Consider the following 17,301-nt stretch of genomic DNA (forward strand, 5'->3'; position numbering starts at 1 on the left):
TTAATTTGAAATCTGCCAATATGAATCCAAATCTTATTTGGTGATATTATACATTTTAGTCCCTTTACCTGCACATTTGGAAGTAATCAGATTTCAGCTGAATTCAATCACAGAACAGTAATTATTCACTCTGATGGATTTAATAATTGTACTTTGCGTTTATGACTTAAGGTAAGGTAAGTGATTTTCTTTGGTTACAATAAGTGTTAGAAGTCTCTATATTGTGATAGTACTCATTGCCAATAGTGTTTGTTACTTTGTTCAGTTATCTCCATGGTCTCCAGCTTAAGCACAACATTTATTTTCAGGTTGGGATACCAATCAAATCAGGATAGAGAACGCAGTCGGGATAGATTAAACACGTGGAATTGTAAATGACACAAAAAATTGGAACTGGAACACTAAAAATGTAAGCTGATAAATGGCTACTCACTCCTGATTGGCTGAAATTTTGTCACCTACCTGAAAATGTATTTTCTGTTTATTAAGGAGCTGTAAAGACCCCTGGTACTGAACACACACTCTGACTACTATCAGAATATAGTGATTTAACACTCTCGAAAACTGCATCCTTCCAAATAACTATTGATGGCCACAGCAAAAAAATAATACAGATAACAAAACTTTGATTATCTTCAAGTATCTTTTTTTTTTTTTAAGAACACAGGTTTTCAAACAAAAGCAGCCATGGCGTCATACAAAAATCTATGAATACAAAGAAAATGTAAAAAAAGATAACTAAACAGAACAGCCAAGCAAAGCACACTTCATGCAGTAAAACACCTGCATGCTTTTAGGTTTTAAGACAAAATAAAAACATTACAAAGAAACAGAAAGAAACTCAATGGCGATCTATTCCCACTCATCTCAAATCGCCATGCTGTGTCAACATCTTTGAAGACATTTTCAGAATGTTTTGAGACAGGAAAGTATATTGCTATTTATTCACAACAATTCAAAATATATCTTGCTTCCTAATGGAGCCTGTCAGACGAATCCCTTAATTTTACTGCAAAGTGAGCCATTTCCGTAAAAATAGTTTAAAATAGTCTGACAATATAAAATGGTAAAGACTAAAGTGGAAATCGAGTGTGTGAATGAGATGAATGTAATGCCTATTCATACTTGGTGCCGCACGGCGCACACCAAACATAGCCAAACAAGCTCACAACACATGGCAGCGGTGGCCGAACGGATTGCAGAGCGGTCTTGATACCGGAAGGTCACCAGTTCGAATCAGCAGTCCGACACGTTAAAATTACCACCGCTGAAGTGCCCTTGAACAAGGCATTGAACCACTACGATGAAATGTTCTATATGAGCAGGGCCTGGCTGGAAACAAGTTCTTGAGCTTAGCCCAGATACCCTGGGTAAATATAGTAATCATTTCACATAGCGACACATTGTGACCTTGTAGGTTGGCTATTATTTGTAGGGCACATTGCATAAATAAGTCTAAATGAGACTCAATGAGTTTCAGTATAAAGTCTCCTGAGTCCATTATACAGGCAATCTATGAAAATGTCGTTGCCTTGGTTAGTGAGGTGAACACCATCCTGAAAAAACAACCCTGGATGAGAGGTCTTTATATTTTTGTGACAAATGACTGCTCCAAATACTGTTCGGACAAATTTAGCCATCTCATTGTTCACGAAAATGCGAGCCTTGTTGATGCTGGTCGTCTTCCTGGCACCCGGCCATCGCCGTCGTGCAACAATACCGGAAAAGACTATTTTCAAGTTTTCGTACCGAGAATGCAGCCAGGAAAGCTCAGCCTTCATTCTTTTGACAAGTGTCCACTTCTGGACTCTGCAGAGGTCATTCCCTCCAGCGTGAATGAACAGGATGTCGGGAGGGGGGCTGGTGGAAAGCTGCTCCTGCACTGTATGGATGACATCTCTCCAGCGCATGTCTTCCTTCACCAACCAGGTCACTTCTGCTGGCAACCCAAAATGGCGTCCCAAAGTCTGTACTACTCTGGGTTGTGCTTGTGCAATTGTACGTGATCCCACGATCCAGATAGATTTACCTGGGAAGACAGATCCAGAGACCACCATTTTAAAAGTGTTTACCATTAAAAGCTTTTGCCGTTATTAATAACATTACCCTAAAATGTGTTTTGGTAAATAATCACATGAAGCATGAGGTACTATTAGAACAGTGTGTGGAGGGGGGGAACTTTATTGTCCATTACATTTACATAAAATGGAAATTTGTCTTTGGTACACCGGCAGTCAGTTTACAACAATTAAACGTTACATAAAATACACAGATGCATTAAAATACTATATAAAATGCATTCACATAAACACAGCAACAGTGATCATGGGCAGTGGGGATTAGGAGGTGGAACTATTTAAACATTTTCTTATTTAAAATGTCCACGATTGGCACAAACAAACAAACGGGGTCTTGTAACCCTTCTTTTTAGCTAATTTTGCCCTAAGCCTCCTGCCCTACGCCTCCTGCCCGAAGTCAAATTCAGAGCGAAGCGGGTGGGTAGAATCATTGTAAATCTGAATTGCCTTTTCTTTTCTTTTTTTGCCTCTGTGAGCATGTAGATCTGCTATTTTCACAATATTTATCTGTGGAATTGAGTCAAACTAAATGTAATGCCTCAACTCCTACAATTCCAAGTGCATGTCAGTCAGGGTGGGGGTCCCCACTCCCCAGTTCAAATATTAATATTTCGGGTTTACCCTCAAATGTCTTTGCCAATCTACATACAAACAAACTCACGTGTTGCGAAGAGCTTGTAGATCTGCAGTTTTTGTTTGTTTGCATTTTCTCCAGATGCTTATATGTACTGAATAGGGAGATTCTAAGGTTCATGTGGTTAACTTACTGGTCAGAAGTTCATCGGCCCTGTCCTGTTGTAGGGTTAACTGATGATCGGTGCCTGTGGAAATGATTTGAATTACAACCTTTTAGGGATATCAGTGCTGATGATGACAGACACCTATTTCTAGCCCATTCTGGACGAAAACCCCTCTTGGTGTTGAAAAATAGCAGATCATAGCGCGGCACTGAGTGCCGCTCTACGAGCTTGTAGATTTCAGATGGGGGTCGGCGGCCAATTACATATCGTTGCTGTCGGGAGGAAACCTCATAACTCAATTTTTGAGGTTTTGGATTTTTTTTTGTGGCATAAATCAGTGCCCTTTACACCTGCGTGTTGTTTCGAAAATATTGAACCGATGGAAAGTAGTAAAAAGTGCTTTGGACAAAACCTCTTAACTCCATTGGACCCTCAAACTGTCTGCTAAAGCAACTAACTCCACCACTAACTCCACCCCCTAACATGGAAGTAATTGACAATATGATATATAAAGTTACAACACCAACTTTGATGGTGCTTTGTTTTGCTTCGTTTTAAAAATATAAGGTTTTCTTAATTTCCTGAAAAATGTATTTTTTTAATTTCCTGAAAAATGAACATTTTGGAGTTTTGAGGTTTCCTGCCGACAGCAGAGATATCATTTCTGGGATCCTTGACATGAAAATGTTTGAGAACCACTGATATAGAAACATAGGTTTTTCAGAAAACTGTCATGATTTAGAAGACATTTGTAGAATGGGCCTCAGGTCTAAATGGGCTCGTACTATGATGTGTCACTCGCCTCCACGTCTCCACCACCCAACAATAATTGTAACTATTATTATTTTTTCCCCCAAAATAGTAACAAAAAGGCAAAGTAGTTTAGGAATAAGGGATGAAAGTAGAGCCCATAGACTATATATATATATATATCAAAGTCTTGACGTCACTCGTTCATCCCTGGGTAATTTCTCTATGGAGAATACCGGTAACAACTTAGAATCACTTCATATAAGAATTGTGCTTCAAAAACAAACAGGCTCTCTATCGTTTACGCCTGTTCATGGCTGTTCATGGCGAAAGTTGTATTAATTCGGCAGCAATAACATTAGCGATTTCTCGCCGCCAGGTGATGCTCTATTAATGATAATATAACATTAACCCATTTAGACCAGACGTCGAAATTTTTTAAATGTCTTCAAAATCCTGACAGTTTTCTGAAAAACCTGCGCGTTTCTGTATCAGTGGTTCTCAATATTTCATGTCAAGGACCCCAAATATTATATGTAATATGCCTCCGCCCCCCCCATCTGAAAACATATTCCCCAGAAGCAAAGATTTGAGTTAAAATGTTCACTCTGTAATAATATATATTCAAAGATTTGAGGCACATTTTCACGTTTTTCAAAAATAGCAGACCTACAAGTTCATGCTCAAGCTCATGAAGCTATGAGCTTGTAGATCTGCTATTTTTCAATAGCTAAAGTATGCTTAAAACACCAAAAGGGGTTCCCGTCCAAAATGGGTTAATGGACAACTTCACCCGTTCTGAACCCATCTTCATATAATTGGTCCTAATATGGTGCCAGTTTAAAATGCCTATACATTGTATTCTGTGCATCATGCCACCCTCCCTGCCTTTCCCACTCTGGTAGGAAAGAAAGGAGAGTGTAAAACTCACCGATGTCCAGCTGATCTTCAGGCTCCTGTTCCACAGAAACGGTCTTGGCCGGCACTGGAGAACTCCTCTTCACCCTGGAAACCACGGTCGCTCTGGAATGAAGGAAAACAAGGAAAGTGTGACATGGGTTGTTAGATGAAGGTTGAACATAAAACAGAGAGAAATATAGTAATATGTGTGTGTATATTACCATACACACACACACACACACACACACACACACACACACACACACACACACACACACACACACACACACACACACACACACACACACACACACACACACACACACACACACACACACACACACACACACACACACTGAAGTTAATCTACTATCTCTCCCTCTCTGTCTCCCATGTTTATTTATACAGCCAAGTATTCTATGATTATTAGACTGGGTCAGGCCTTTTACTGGAGTATTGGGTTTTGAGCTTGTACAGTATGTAACAAGGGACCACAATGGATGACACAAAACGGATAACACAAAACATTCTGGACTTTTTTGTGTTATCCATTTAGCCTAAATGTTTAACTGTACCTCCTCATGCCGTTTACATTTCTGTCTAATAAAGTACGGTAATCAATCAATCAATCAATAAGTTAGCCGAGGATGATTGACAGAAAAGAACAAATCTAAGACAGGACAGTATGTAGCTTACTCATGTCCAGCTGGTCTTCAGGTTCCCTTTTAACAGAAACGGTCCTGGCCGGCTGTGGAGAACTCTTCTTCACCTTCAGGCAGGACTGCCCCAACTGGTCTGGAATTAGAGTATTGAAAAAAAGATTAATTTGCACATTAAAACTATAAATTAAGCATTTAAACGATGCTATAGGACACACATTATGTTTCTGTGTAAAAATAAGTAATAAGTAATGTTTCTGTGTAAAGATAAGTAATTAAAAAGTTATCTAAATGGATAAATGCTATTCACTGGAGTGCATGGACTTTATAAAGTGGACACTGGACAAAAATCCCTGCTATGTATCGACTAGTGTGACATATGCACATGTCCGGGGAGACCTCCTCTACAACACCACACTGTCCGCTAAGCAGCAGAGGTGTAAAAATTAAATTGGCACACCATACAGCGAGGTGAAAGGTCAAAAAATATCCCATTTCCAGACTAAAGTGAACTAAAGTGGACACTGGACAAAAATCCCTGCTATGTATCGACTAGTGTGACATACGCACATGTCCGGGGAGACCTCCTCTACAACACCACACTGTCCGCTAAGCAGCAGAGGTGTAAAAATTAAATTGGCACACCATACAGCGAGGTGAAAGGTAAAAAACCATCCCATTTCCAGACTAAAGTGAACTAAAGTGGACGCTGGACAAAGATCCCTGCTATGTATCGACTAGTGTGACATATGCACATGTCCGGGGAGACCTCCTCTACAACACCACACTGTCCGCTAAGCAGCAGAGGTGTAAAAATGAAATTGGCACACCATACAGCGAGGTGAAAGATAAAAAAATATCCCATTTCCAGACTAAAGTGAACTAAAGTGGACGCTGGACAAAAATCCCTGCTATGTATCGACTAGTGTGACATACGCACATGTCCGGGGAGACCTCCTCTACAACACCACACTGTCCGCTAAGCAGCAGAGGTGTAAAAATTAAATTGGCACACCATACAGCGAGGTGAAAGGTCAAAAACCATCCCATTTCCAGACTAAAGTGAACTAAAGTGGACGCTGGACAAAGATCCCTGCTATGTATCGACTAGTGTGACATATGCACATGTCCGGGGAGACCTCCTCTACAACACCACACTGTCCGCTAAGCAGCAGAGGTGTAAAAATTAAATTGGCACACCATACAGCGAGGTGAAAGGTCAAAAAACATCCCATTTCCAGACTAAAGTGAACTAAAGTGGACACTGGACAAAGACTTCCGGTTGCGGTGGTTTAACTTTCTTGGTCGCGTAGCATAACAGTGACATCACTGTTCATCCCTTGGTATCTTGACCGTGTGCTCAGCGGGCAGCAGCAGCGGAATGGATCATCATCATCAATCAGCTGCAGCCTATTTTAATTATCACGTTCACGCTAATGAAACAAAACACTACACGGTGACGGTACAGGATTATTATTCCATGTCAAAACATTCAAGCATCAGAAGATGATGTTACCCAGGTAAAGTAATGCGTTATGCGTCACTCTGCATGTTTAACTTTTGTTGTCCAAAGTCCAAAGTCATTTCTGAAAAAGACATATTAAGCCTAATCTTTTTCTTTTTTTTAATCATACTATCATTGTCGATATAACACCATTTAGGTCAATGATATTTGATATAACATTATGTTGTGATAATAATAATAATATATCAGCGGGTAGGTGAATGTCTGTCAACTGCGTTAGCTCTGGTCCATAGCTCTGCAAATACACAATACCTAACATGGACTAAATAAGCCTATTAAAACTAAGTATGATGAAATGAAATGAAATGAAATGAAATGAAATGAAATGATGACTATATTTACCCAGGGTATCTTGGCTAAGCTCAAGAACTTGTTTCCAGCCAGGCCCTGCTCCTAGAACATTTCATCGTAGTGGTTCAATGCCTTGTTCAAGGGCACTTCATGACTTGATGACTAAAATCAAGATAAATATATTGACAATTTTGTCAACAAATAAAAACTAGACTAAAATGTCTATTTTCAGCATGCAACAAAGTGTAAAAGCAGCCATTACAAAGCCATGAAGGCCTCATGCAGTTATAAAAACAGCCCATAGTGTGTATAGACTGACTGTCGGCACAAGACTAGCAATGAATGTCTGTCAACTGCAGCTGACAGTAGAGGGAGACACTGACTGATATTAAAAAGCAAATAAACAAACAAGCTATTACATTGGAAAACTATGACAATTAAGGGTTCCCTATCTATAAAAGTTTTAAAAATCCATCCAATATTAATTTTTAACTATTCACATTTTCCAATATTTCTGTGTAATGAATCATTGAATACATCATTAATTTATCACTATATTGTGATGAACGAAAACCAAGATGGAAATCTTTATGTGTACCATATGATATATGTCTGTTCAGGGGTTTTGCCTAAATCAATCGTGCACTTTATGTAGGCAATTAAGGCAATAATATATATTAAAAAACCAATTCAGCACCATGGACAGCGGCTGTGGTTATTCCCTTATTCCTTTATTTTCCCAAAGTACTGGGTTGACTCAGGGTTCACCGTAATCACGTTGCAATTTCAAGGGGGAGTGGTTAACCAGGCTAGGTTCAGTATCATGCTCTTAACACCTCGTTCAGGAGGAAACTCGTGGGTGTGCATGAAAAGCAGGAGGCGTTTTAAGTCATCTTTGAACGAAGGCAGACCAGATAACAACAATGCAGCTTTGCCTTTGTGCAAACACCTATACAGAGTGAGAGTGAAGGGAGTAGCCTGAGTTGTTTCTAAATTTGTCCCTAAGCCAAAACGTTTGTCCACCACTAGACTAGATACAATACTGAAAAGCCCCTTATTGGACAGTATGCATACCTTATCCTTCTGACAAGTTTCTCAATATACAATCACTAATTGGCTCTTTTGTGGCAGCATATTTAGGGCAATTAAAATATGTACACAACATACTGTTTGCATGTAACAAAGCATAACTTCACACTTACAGTATATTCAAGCAAACTCAAATCAATCAGATGCAGCGCTATTCGCTACTAGCGAATTCTATGTACTTGTGTGAATATTGGAGGCTTGCTTCTTTCTGCAGGTTAAATCATTCTACACTTAGATCGTTCTGTGAACGATCTGCTGTCAGCAGCACCTTTTGCATCACAGGTGTCTGTTGTCGCGGACCTTTATACCCCTTTTCTCTACAAAGACTGTAGAAGAACCCATAAACGCACAATCTATTGTCCATGGCTACCAATAACAGTTAAAACTTCATGCAACAGCATTATCTTTAGATAAGAGCCCAACGGCAACGTTACAATTCTCTTTACCAGTAAGACGCCCTGAGGGCGAGAAGCGACCTCGCCCTTTCAGAACAGGTCAGCTCCATATATGGAGATCTAAGGGTGGAAGCGGGGGCAGTGTCTTGAGTGTACAGGGTTTGATGAGGGCCCAGGTAGGGCCGGCCTTAATTTTCGGGCCTGTTGAGAACTCTAGTTTCCGCTGACTGCCGTGCGCAGCTGCACTAATAACTTTAGGGCGGGCCCGTCTAGAGTTTGAATGGACAGGTATCAGTCAAAAGGGAGACATCAAAGGGGAATGACGACTGGGAAGGGATCAACATGGAATGTCAGAATAGGTCAGCTCCATATATGGAGATCTAAGGGTTTGAGGTCAGATGTAGAGTTGCTGGCCGGCTCCATATATGCAGATCTAGGTGATGATCTAGTCTTCTCCATGTATGGCTATCCAGAGTTTGATGAGGTCAGTGTCGTGATCTTCATATATTCTCCATAAATGGAGCGTGTCAAAACGGACTGACGGCCATATATGGTGGCGTAACGGACAGACTGATTGACTGACTGACTGGTTTTGCAGGTTTTCATAGTAATCTGTGACCTACAGTCGCAATAAAAATGTGACTTGGCCTCTGCTTTCTTTTCTGTGCAAAGGTCTGTCAACACCAACAGTGGAAGTTATCAGTTGTAGGCTGAGATGACAGCTTCCTGTTTTGCATTGTGGTCAACGCCTCATTCCAAACATCGATACTCGATAGGGTTGCGCAAAGACCCGCCGTGCAGCACTGTTTAATGTATTTTTTGTTACTTTTTGTTGTATTAACTATTTGTGTTGAAGAAGAAGGACAAACCTCCACAGATGTTTTAGTTTTAGTGTATTTCACTGGAACATGTTCTGTATGTACAGTATGTATCGAAACAGGAAATTGTCTGTGGCGTGCTGTTCGTGCACTCAGAGGTGCACGAACAGGTGCTGCTATGACATGGTCACAAAACCACGATAGGAACCATTTCCGCAGAAGCGTGAGAACGGAAACATAACTACAACATGATGAAAGTTAAACCTGAAATGGAATGCTGCCCTGCCCAGGCTAGAGTCCCCCCCCCCACACCCCATACTGTACATGTTTCCCTTTTTTACTTTCTTCATATGATGATTTCCAGTTTTTGCATAGAAGTGTATATTTGTATGTCTTTAAATGTTCTGATGAATTAAAATAATCACACCCGTGTGAAGTGAGTGGTGCAACTCCGGGTGGGGGGGCGGAAGTTCCAGACCCACAGGAACGCACCCTGGGTGCCGGCCCGATTCCGGCGAGCCGCCCCGCGTCCGAAACGGTTGAGAAATGACATCGTTACCGTGTGGGGGTCCCTCTACTGTACCCTCTACTGTACTGTACTGTCACTGTACTGTACTTGCACACCCGAAATCATCATATACACACTTAATATGTGCGTGTGTGTTTGTGTGTGTGTTGCGTACAGGTGGTGAAAAACAACCATGCTGTTTTCGTGCTCAGCCTCAGACGCACCCAGCCAGCCAGCCAGCTACCCAGCCAGCCAGCCAGGCAGCCCCCCACACACATAGCTCCGTAAGGGAGTGGTTGCACCACTCAAAAATAGAGGTGTCACAATCTGTCTGTCCACAGACCATGTCTCCACTTCAGCCACTCCCACATCCCCTTGCATCTCTCTATAGTTACACACCTTGTCCCCCAGCAGTGCCTTGCCAATTACAAACCTGTGAACACTTCTCCAATCCTGTAAATGTAACTGTATTTTTTTGGTCTTGTCTTTTTTTAAGTGTGTTTTTAATACGTTATTACATAGAAATGACAATGCATGATGTAGGCTACTCTCTGTATAGTTCAGTGAGCTTTGTCTACATTTAGATCGGGTTTTGATAATGATGTTTGTATATGTGTGTATGATTCCTTCCCCTGGTGGCCACACAGGGATAGCCTAATGGCTTCATTCTCTGTCCTGAGTGTCATAGCCTAGTTCAAGCCCAAATAAGGACTGTCCACAGGTGTGAGTGCTTGTCATTGATTTGTGTCTGCCTACTTATACCTCTATATATATACCTGTACTATATGCGTTGCTATTCAATATACCTGACAAAGGCCACAGAGGCTGAAACGTTGTGTTTTTTCCCCCGCCTTGGTAAATAAAGTTGTTTGGGGAGCTTTCAAAACGGTGTGCAGACTTTATTCTTCCTTTTGCACTCTGAAGTTTCTGTTCTCTGAAACATTTCGCATCTTGGACCTTACTGCTTTGAGCCTTTTGAAAGGTTTGGATTTTTGGACTTTCTATTTTTTGCATTTGTGTTTTTGAACAGTATAGCTTTTTTTTCTTCTGAAGTGTATTGTATTTTGGACTTCTGAGATTTTGCTTTTTGCTTCTGAAGAGTTTTTCATTTATTTTTTTGGACTTCCTGATTTTCTGTTTTGCATTTACTACTTTTAGTTGTAAGCTTGACTGCTTTAAATAATGTAATGTGAACTTTCTGCTTGTGGCTCTGCATTTGGATTCAGTCTTGTGAAAACCGTGACAGGAGGACCCTGATGTAAACAAGTCTTAGTGCTTTTCATGGTTTCGTCCTCAAAGTAGCAGTTTTTGTATTGACATGTGCTTTCATTCTACATACTGTGAAATATACATTTCAAGCAATGTGGTCCCTGACCATGTATGTAGTGAAGATTTTCTATTCTTCCACGGAACAGTGCACTTGACTTAGCCTCGGAGACTGCAGGCATCAGTGCACTAAACCTTTGTACACTGTTCCGTGGAAGTGCGTCAATGTTGTCAGTTATTGGGAAGTCTGAGGTTAAGAAATTCCACAGTATCTTGTGAAAGAAATCAGGGGGGCCTTAACTTATTAGCTATTAATTCAAAGGGCTAAAGACGGCCTAGCTGCAATTTGCAACTCTCGGATTTCTTTTATAATGGGATGAATCTAGAGTTGCAATACCGTCCATTGACTCATCCAAATTACTTTTGCAATCTGCTTGTATTAAACTCACCAACATTACATTGCAGCTGTAGGGAAAGCCTGAATTATCCTCTTTCAATCTGTTTGTTTCATAAAAGTTTAAGAGTTTGGAAGCACTCGTTTTTATTAACGGGTCACGCTGCTGCCTCCTACATTATGTGCAAATTCGAAACAGGTGGTAAACAGGGCCGTTCAGTGACTTTGAGTTATCACAAATGTGATGGTTATCACATTTGGGCAAGTGACTATGGCCGTTATTAGCCCAAGGGTTGTTTTTCATGCTACCCTATACCTTGTGCTGAATATAAGACTACGTTTGTGGGGTCGTATTATAATTGGGGATTATACTATTTGGTTTCAAAGTTCTTTTTACAGCAAATTAGTCTTGATGAATGGTCATTTTATAATCAGAGTCGTCTTATAATATACAGTATACAATATACCATATATTACAATAAGGTAGTTTGACATGCTACTTAAATCATGCTACTTGAATTCCATTTTGAGAATTTTGCCTATTACTGTAGGTTAAGGGTAACATCACCTATTTAGCATTTCTTTCTTGAATCTAGAATGCCTGTACTTATGTGGGTGTGTTCAAAACACTCAACTGACACATGATGTGTAGACATGGGTTGTTGTGCTTAGTTGGAATGTGTGAGGACTTCCATCATGCAATATAAGTCTACATGCAGAGAATATACCGGACTACGATGTTGATACCAAACCTGACGATTGTGGTCTTTTTCATAGGTAAATTACTGTTTATTCTTAACTGTCCTGTTGCATAACCTGTATGATATCAAGCTGACTTATTAGACATTCTTATTCTTATTCTTATTCTTACCCTGTCTTATTCTATAGGGTATAGATTATTAGACTTGGCATAGCATTTGTCTTAGCAAAATATTGATTATTGTTAACCTACACTACACAGTCAATTGGAAACCTATACAAAACCATTATTTTTCAGAAAATAGAAAACAACCTGTGTTCATTGAATCCAATGTAGTTATTATTTAGTCGCAAGCTCTTGTTATACATTTTCATTGATTAAATATTTCAAAAACTTTTACAGTAGGCCTACTTGTACACAATAGTGAAAATAGCTGATCAACAAAAGCAATGTGTTGTTGTGAGATCACTACGCCCAAAACATAGTTCCATGTGATAGAGGGGTCAAAGTTGAACGAAAGTTGCGCTAATATTTTAGGTCAACAATACAAATTACGTTAGTTTTGTGAATTAATTTACTTTTACTGCGTGGCCCCAGGCCAGTGCCCCCCACAAAATGACCGGAACTACTTAATATTGACCAAAACCAGAGCAGAACTCCCACCACGGGACTCGGGCAATCGATGAATACAGTTGCAACCACTATATTAATGGCAAGCATTTCATACAGCTTAAGTTAAAAAAATATCCCTTTTAAGGCAACCAACATAATCAATCATCAAGGTTCCTGTTCCACATGGTTCCTGTTTTACCCATGCTTCAGTGCAAACAGGAACCATGTGTTATCTAGTGACAATCGTTTAAATGTTTAAAGATGTGAAATACTTCACTTCCACTTTAGACTTCCTGATATTGTTTATAGTCCGGCAGCCGGACAAATTTCCCACTCCACAAGCCCGGCTGCCGGACTAAGGCCCGACTCACACCTAGCATACAACATTGATGCATGCTAGATGTAAAGAAAGGGTTTGTTTACATCTTGCCCCAATGCATTTCCAATGGAAGTCACATGGTTTGACACAACATTTGTGTTGTACGGCTTTCGGCTGTGTTTCAAACTCACATTTGTTACTTAAGTAAAAGTATCAATACTTGAATATACAAGTAAAAGTCCGGAATTCAAAATGTACTTGAGTAAAAGTACAAAAGTATTGGCATCAAAATGTACTTAAAGTACCAAAAGTAAAAGTAACCTACTCATTATGCTGAGTCTCATTTCAAGTTTTCAAACGTACATAGTGCTGAAGTGGTTAATGTAGGGCCTATGTTTTGTAATAATAATCAAAATCTACAAAGTAAATCGTAAGTAACGATGTAGTGGAGTAGAAGTGGAAATTGGAAATTCTCAAGTAAAGTACAAATACCTCAAAAGTGTACATAAGTGCAGTACTTAAGACTTCTGCAGGGTTGGCTTCAGGGTCCATATAGAAGAACAGGCTCTACCGTACCGCTGCATAGAAGAAGCTGAGTTTGATTTGACAAGGGTAGGTTGGAGTTCCATACAAAAAGTTGAGTAGACGATGAAATGACCCAAAAGACATTTGAGAGTGAATTATCCCTTTTATCTCATCTGTATTGTTAACAACATAGATTCTCTATGCGGTTCAGGTTCAGGTCCAGTTAGGGTGACTAGATCCAAAGTGTTCATTTGAGGGGCAGAAGTATAACTTGTGTGGGACAGGGGGGACGGGACGGGGTTAGCGACTTATTACTTAAAACCTTTGATTCTAACATGTAAACAACATTAAATAAGAAGGTTGCCTCTGGTTATATCACATTTTTCCGATTTTGATTCTGGAAAGTTATGCAAAATCTGGCATGTTTTTCTATATAATGCCTAATTTGCATATTTAAATGTACAATTTCAGAAAACTGGGGGAAGTTTCCTGGTGATAATTTCTTAAAATGTGTCATCCAATTCACCTAGGTGAAAATAATAAATATCAAAAAACTCATGTGGAAGGGTAATCATACGGTACTTTACTTGAAACAGTGTAATAAGCCATTTAGGCCTGACGTCGAAATTAAAAAAATGTCTTCTATGGCTTTGCTACTCATTTGGTAATCTCGTCTCGAAAACTCCTGGGAACCCAGATTAGGTAATCATAGCCCACATTTGGAGCTCTGGCTCATGGACTTCTGACTTATGTTGGTATTTTAACACCTGAATGCAGCCTGACCACTGACCTGACCAGTAATGTAAACCAACCAGAATCTCAACTGAGAATACAAGTTCTGTTTCAAGCTATGTCTATAAAGAGACACAATTTGGCCATGCAGTTCAAACCTGTCACCCTGCACTGAGCCACTATAGACCTCATAGACAGACCTGTCACCCTGCACCGAGCCACTATAGACCTCATAGACAGACCTGTCACCCTGCACTGAGCCACTATAGACCTCATAGACAGACCTGTCACCCTGCACTGAGCCACTATAGACCTCATAGACAGACCTGTCACCCTGCACTGAGCCACTATAGACCTCATAGACAGACCTGTCACCCTGCACTGAGCCACTATAGACCTCATAGACAGACCTGTCACCCTGCACTGAGCCACTATAGACCTCATAGACAGACCTGTCACCCTGCACTGAGCCACTATAGACCTCATAGACAGACCTGTCACCCTGCACTGAGCCACTATAGACCTCATAGCAGCTACAGAACAACAGGAAAGCCCTCAATGCCCTTTTAGTGACCAGAATCAGATCAGAAGTGAAGGTAAAAAGTAGAAAATGTTTCTGTCCTAGGACGTCAATGCACTATAATATAATATGAGTGGACAACAGACAGACAATGCTCTCTTATAGGGCTGTAGATCAGCTCAGGTGCTGAGGGTCAGGGTCATCAATGCCACACGGGGGCGGCAGTGGCTCAGGGGTAGAGCAGCCAGTAGAGCAGCCGGATGGGAACCGTGGGGTTCCCAGTTCGATCCCGGGCTCCCCCAGAGTTAGTGTCGAAGTGTCCTTAAGCAAGACGCTGAACCCTGAATTGCACCTGATGTGCAGGTTGGTGCCTTAATGCATGGTTTCCTCCGCCATCGGTGTATGAATGTGTGTGTGAATGGGTGAATGTAATGCACAATCTATGTAAAGCGCCTTGGATAAAGGCGCTATATAAATGGACCATTTACCATCAAGGTCACTATAAAGAACATCACCATGGCAATGGTGGGGAGTGGACATAACATTAAAGAAAAAAAAGGACCTAAGCACCAGGACCTAAGTCTAAGTCTCCTTTCACCATAGTCTCTGATGCTTCGAGAGTGTGAGAAAGGAAATAGTGTCGGTCATGTATTGGTGTCCAGACAATTTACTCATACAGCTGTGCAAGACCTGCTGCCAGAAAATTAGAAAGTTATCTGAAAATACAAGGCTGTTTTTGAAGAGGGTTCCTCACATACAACTCAAATTCAATTCATATCATTATTCATATATACAAAGGGTTGTTAAATTGGGTGGTGTCCCATTTAATTGTCACTTTGATCTATTGTATTATTGCATGTGTGTTGTTACTGTATTATCTCTGACAGTCATATCACCTCATGTTTACAGTGATGAACACATCTGAAATGACGGTGGTGAAGTACCTGACTGTTGGAGGATCCATCACACTACCTAGCCCAGAAATTCAGGATGGAGCTCTATCTTTCAATAATTCAGTTATTGCTGTGGTGTTGAACAGGGTAATCACGATCATAGACAAAGATTTCAGAGAAAACCTTCAGTGGAATAAAGACTCTGGACTGTTTACAATCACAGGACTGCAGAGAAAGAATTCTGGGATTTATAAATTAGAACATATAAAAACGAAAGAAAGTACATTTTATCATCTCACTGTTTATGGTAAGACAACTTTGTAACATGTTTTGTAAATAATTCTAATTAAATTTACATAGAGACGTATAAACAATATAAAACAGCCTGTTGGCTTGAATCAAATGTGGTTTAGGGTTTACAAATACAGATAGGTAATTCCATGTCTTAATTGTCCACAGATCCTGCACCGATGCCTGGTGTGAAGGTCTCTGCTGTGAGCAGTGAGAGCTGCAGCCTGGTGTGTTTTGTAGAGAAGGATGATGAGACCGTTCTCTACTGGTACAAAGGAGAGACGATACTGAGCCAGACCAGCACTGTTCCCTCTCTTCCTCTCATTGTAGATAAGGAGGCATTGAACTCCTCGTACAGCTGTGTGGCTGCCAACCCTGCTAATAACAACACACTGGCACTCAACATCACACTCTGCAGTGAGAACAACCTTATTATTATTACAAGTAAAGACAGTTCCACCACTGTTCATAACAACGTGTTTTATGTCATGTTTTCTGTTGTTGTTTTTTTATCATGTTGATTTGAAATGTTCCCCACAGGTGAAGACAGCAGGACAGGATATTGGTGGTTGTGTTTGGTGGTGCTTGCAGTTATCATCGCCCTTTTCGTGATGATGATAATAATAAAGAGGACGAGGGACAGAACACCTCAAGGCATGTATCCATTATCAATCTTTTAACTTCTTGTGTCATTTTCCAACTGACTTCAGTTCATTCGACATCAGGGGACTAATGCCCTAATGCTGTCTCTAAGGCTGCAACTTCCGACAAAAACAACAATTTCTTAAGCTAAGTTATGGTTGTTTCACCCCTGTCCCAAGTTTTATCATCTGTAGTTCAACAGAAATACCTTTACCTTTTGGAAACAATGCTGTGAAAAGGGTTTTTGCCACAGTTTTTGGACGGCTCAACCCCCCTTTTTACAGATGCAGGCATACCTATACTTCTCTGAGCTAAGAGCGTAGCCGTAGAGTGAGGTTTTTAACAAGGCTAGGTGTGCCCATTTTGGGCATTATGGGCAAACATTTTGTGTGGAAGTATGCTGTTGCTGAAGTATGCTGTTGTGCCAAAACAAGCCGGCTCTCTCAAACATCCTAAACAGACTCGTAGACAATGACAAACTTATCTAAACAAATATTTTCTACAATTTAGCTCTAATTTGGCTATTCATTTAACTAGGTTTATATGTGTGTGAGCTAAAGGATCACAATATAAATAGGCCTACGCTCTCAAACGTTTTTTGTCAAAAGGATAAAGCACAGATAAGCTTGTTCATAAGACTGTATGCATTTTCAT

The 17,301-nt window shown here is 40.4% G+C and overlaps 1 protein-coding gene and 1 long non-coding RNA gene across 2 annotated transcripts in view; one reads left to right on the top strand and one right to left on the bottom strand.

The window, feature by feature from the left end:
- Window positions 1-1,393: 1,393 nt before the first annotated feature.
- Window positions 1,394-4,584, bottom strand: LOC306921124. The gene is made up of 3 exons (XR_013789742.1): window positions 4,500-4,584; window positions 2,846-2,899; window positions 1,394-2,029 (listed from the first exon to the last, which is right to left on the bottom strand). It is a non-coding gene; the product is annotated as an uncharacterized lncRNA (long non-coding RNA).
- A 1,997-nt stretch (window positions 4,585-6,581) lies between these two features.
- LOC306921954 (uncharacterized protein) overlaps window positions 6,582-17,301 on the top strand; it is a 42,155-nt gene continuing 31,435 nt past the window's right edge. Inside the window, exons 1-3 of the mRNA XM_079499298.1 lie at window positions 6,582-6,647; window positions 15,731-16,021; window positions 16,174-16,449. Coding sequence (XP_079355424.1) covers window positions 15,733-16,021; window positions 16,174-16,449 — 565 coding nt within the window. The 5' untranslated portion in view covers window positions 6,582-6,647; window positions 15,731-15,732. The remainder of the gene's footprint in view (window positions 6,648-15,730; window positions 16,022-16,173; window positions 16,450-17,301) is intronic.

Source organism: Electrona antarctica (genome assembly GCF_951216825.1).
Source record: "Electrona antarctica genome assembly, chromosome: 4".
In the NCBI taxonomy this organism is placed as follows: Eukaryota; Metazoa; Chordata; class Actinopteri; order Myctophiformes; family Myctophidae; genus Electrona; species Electrona antarctica.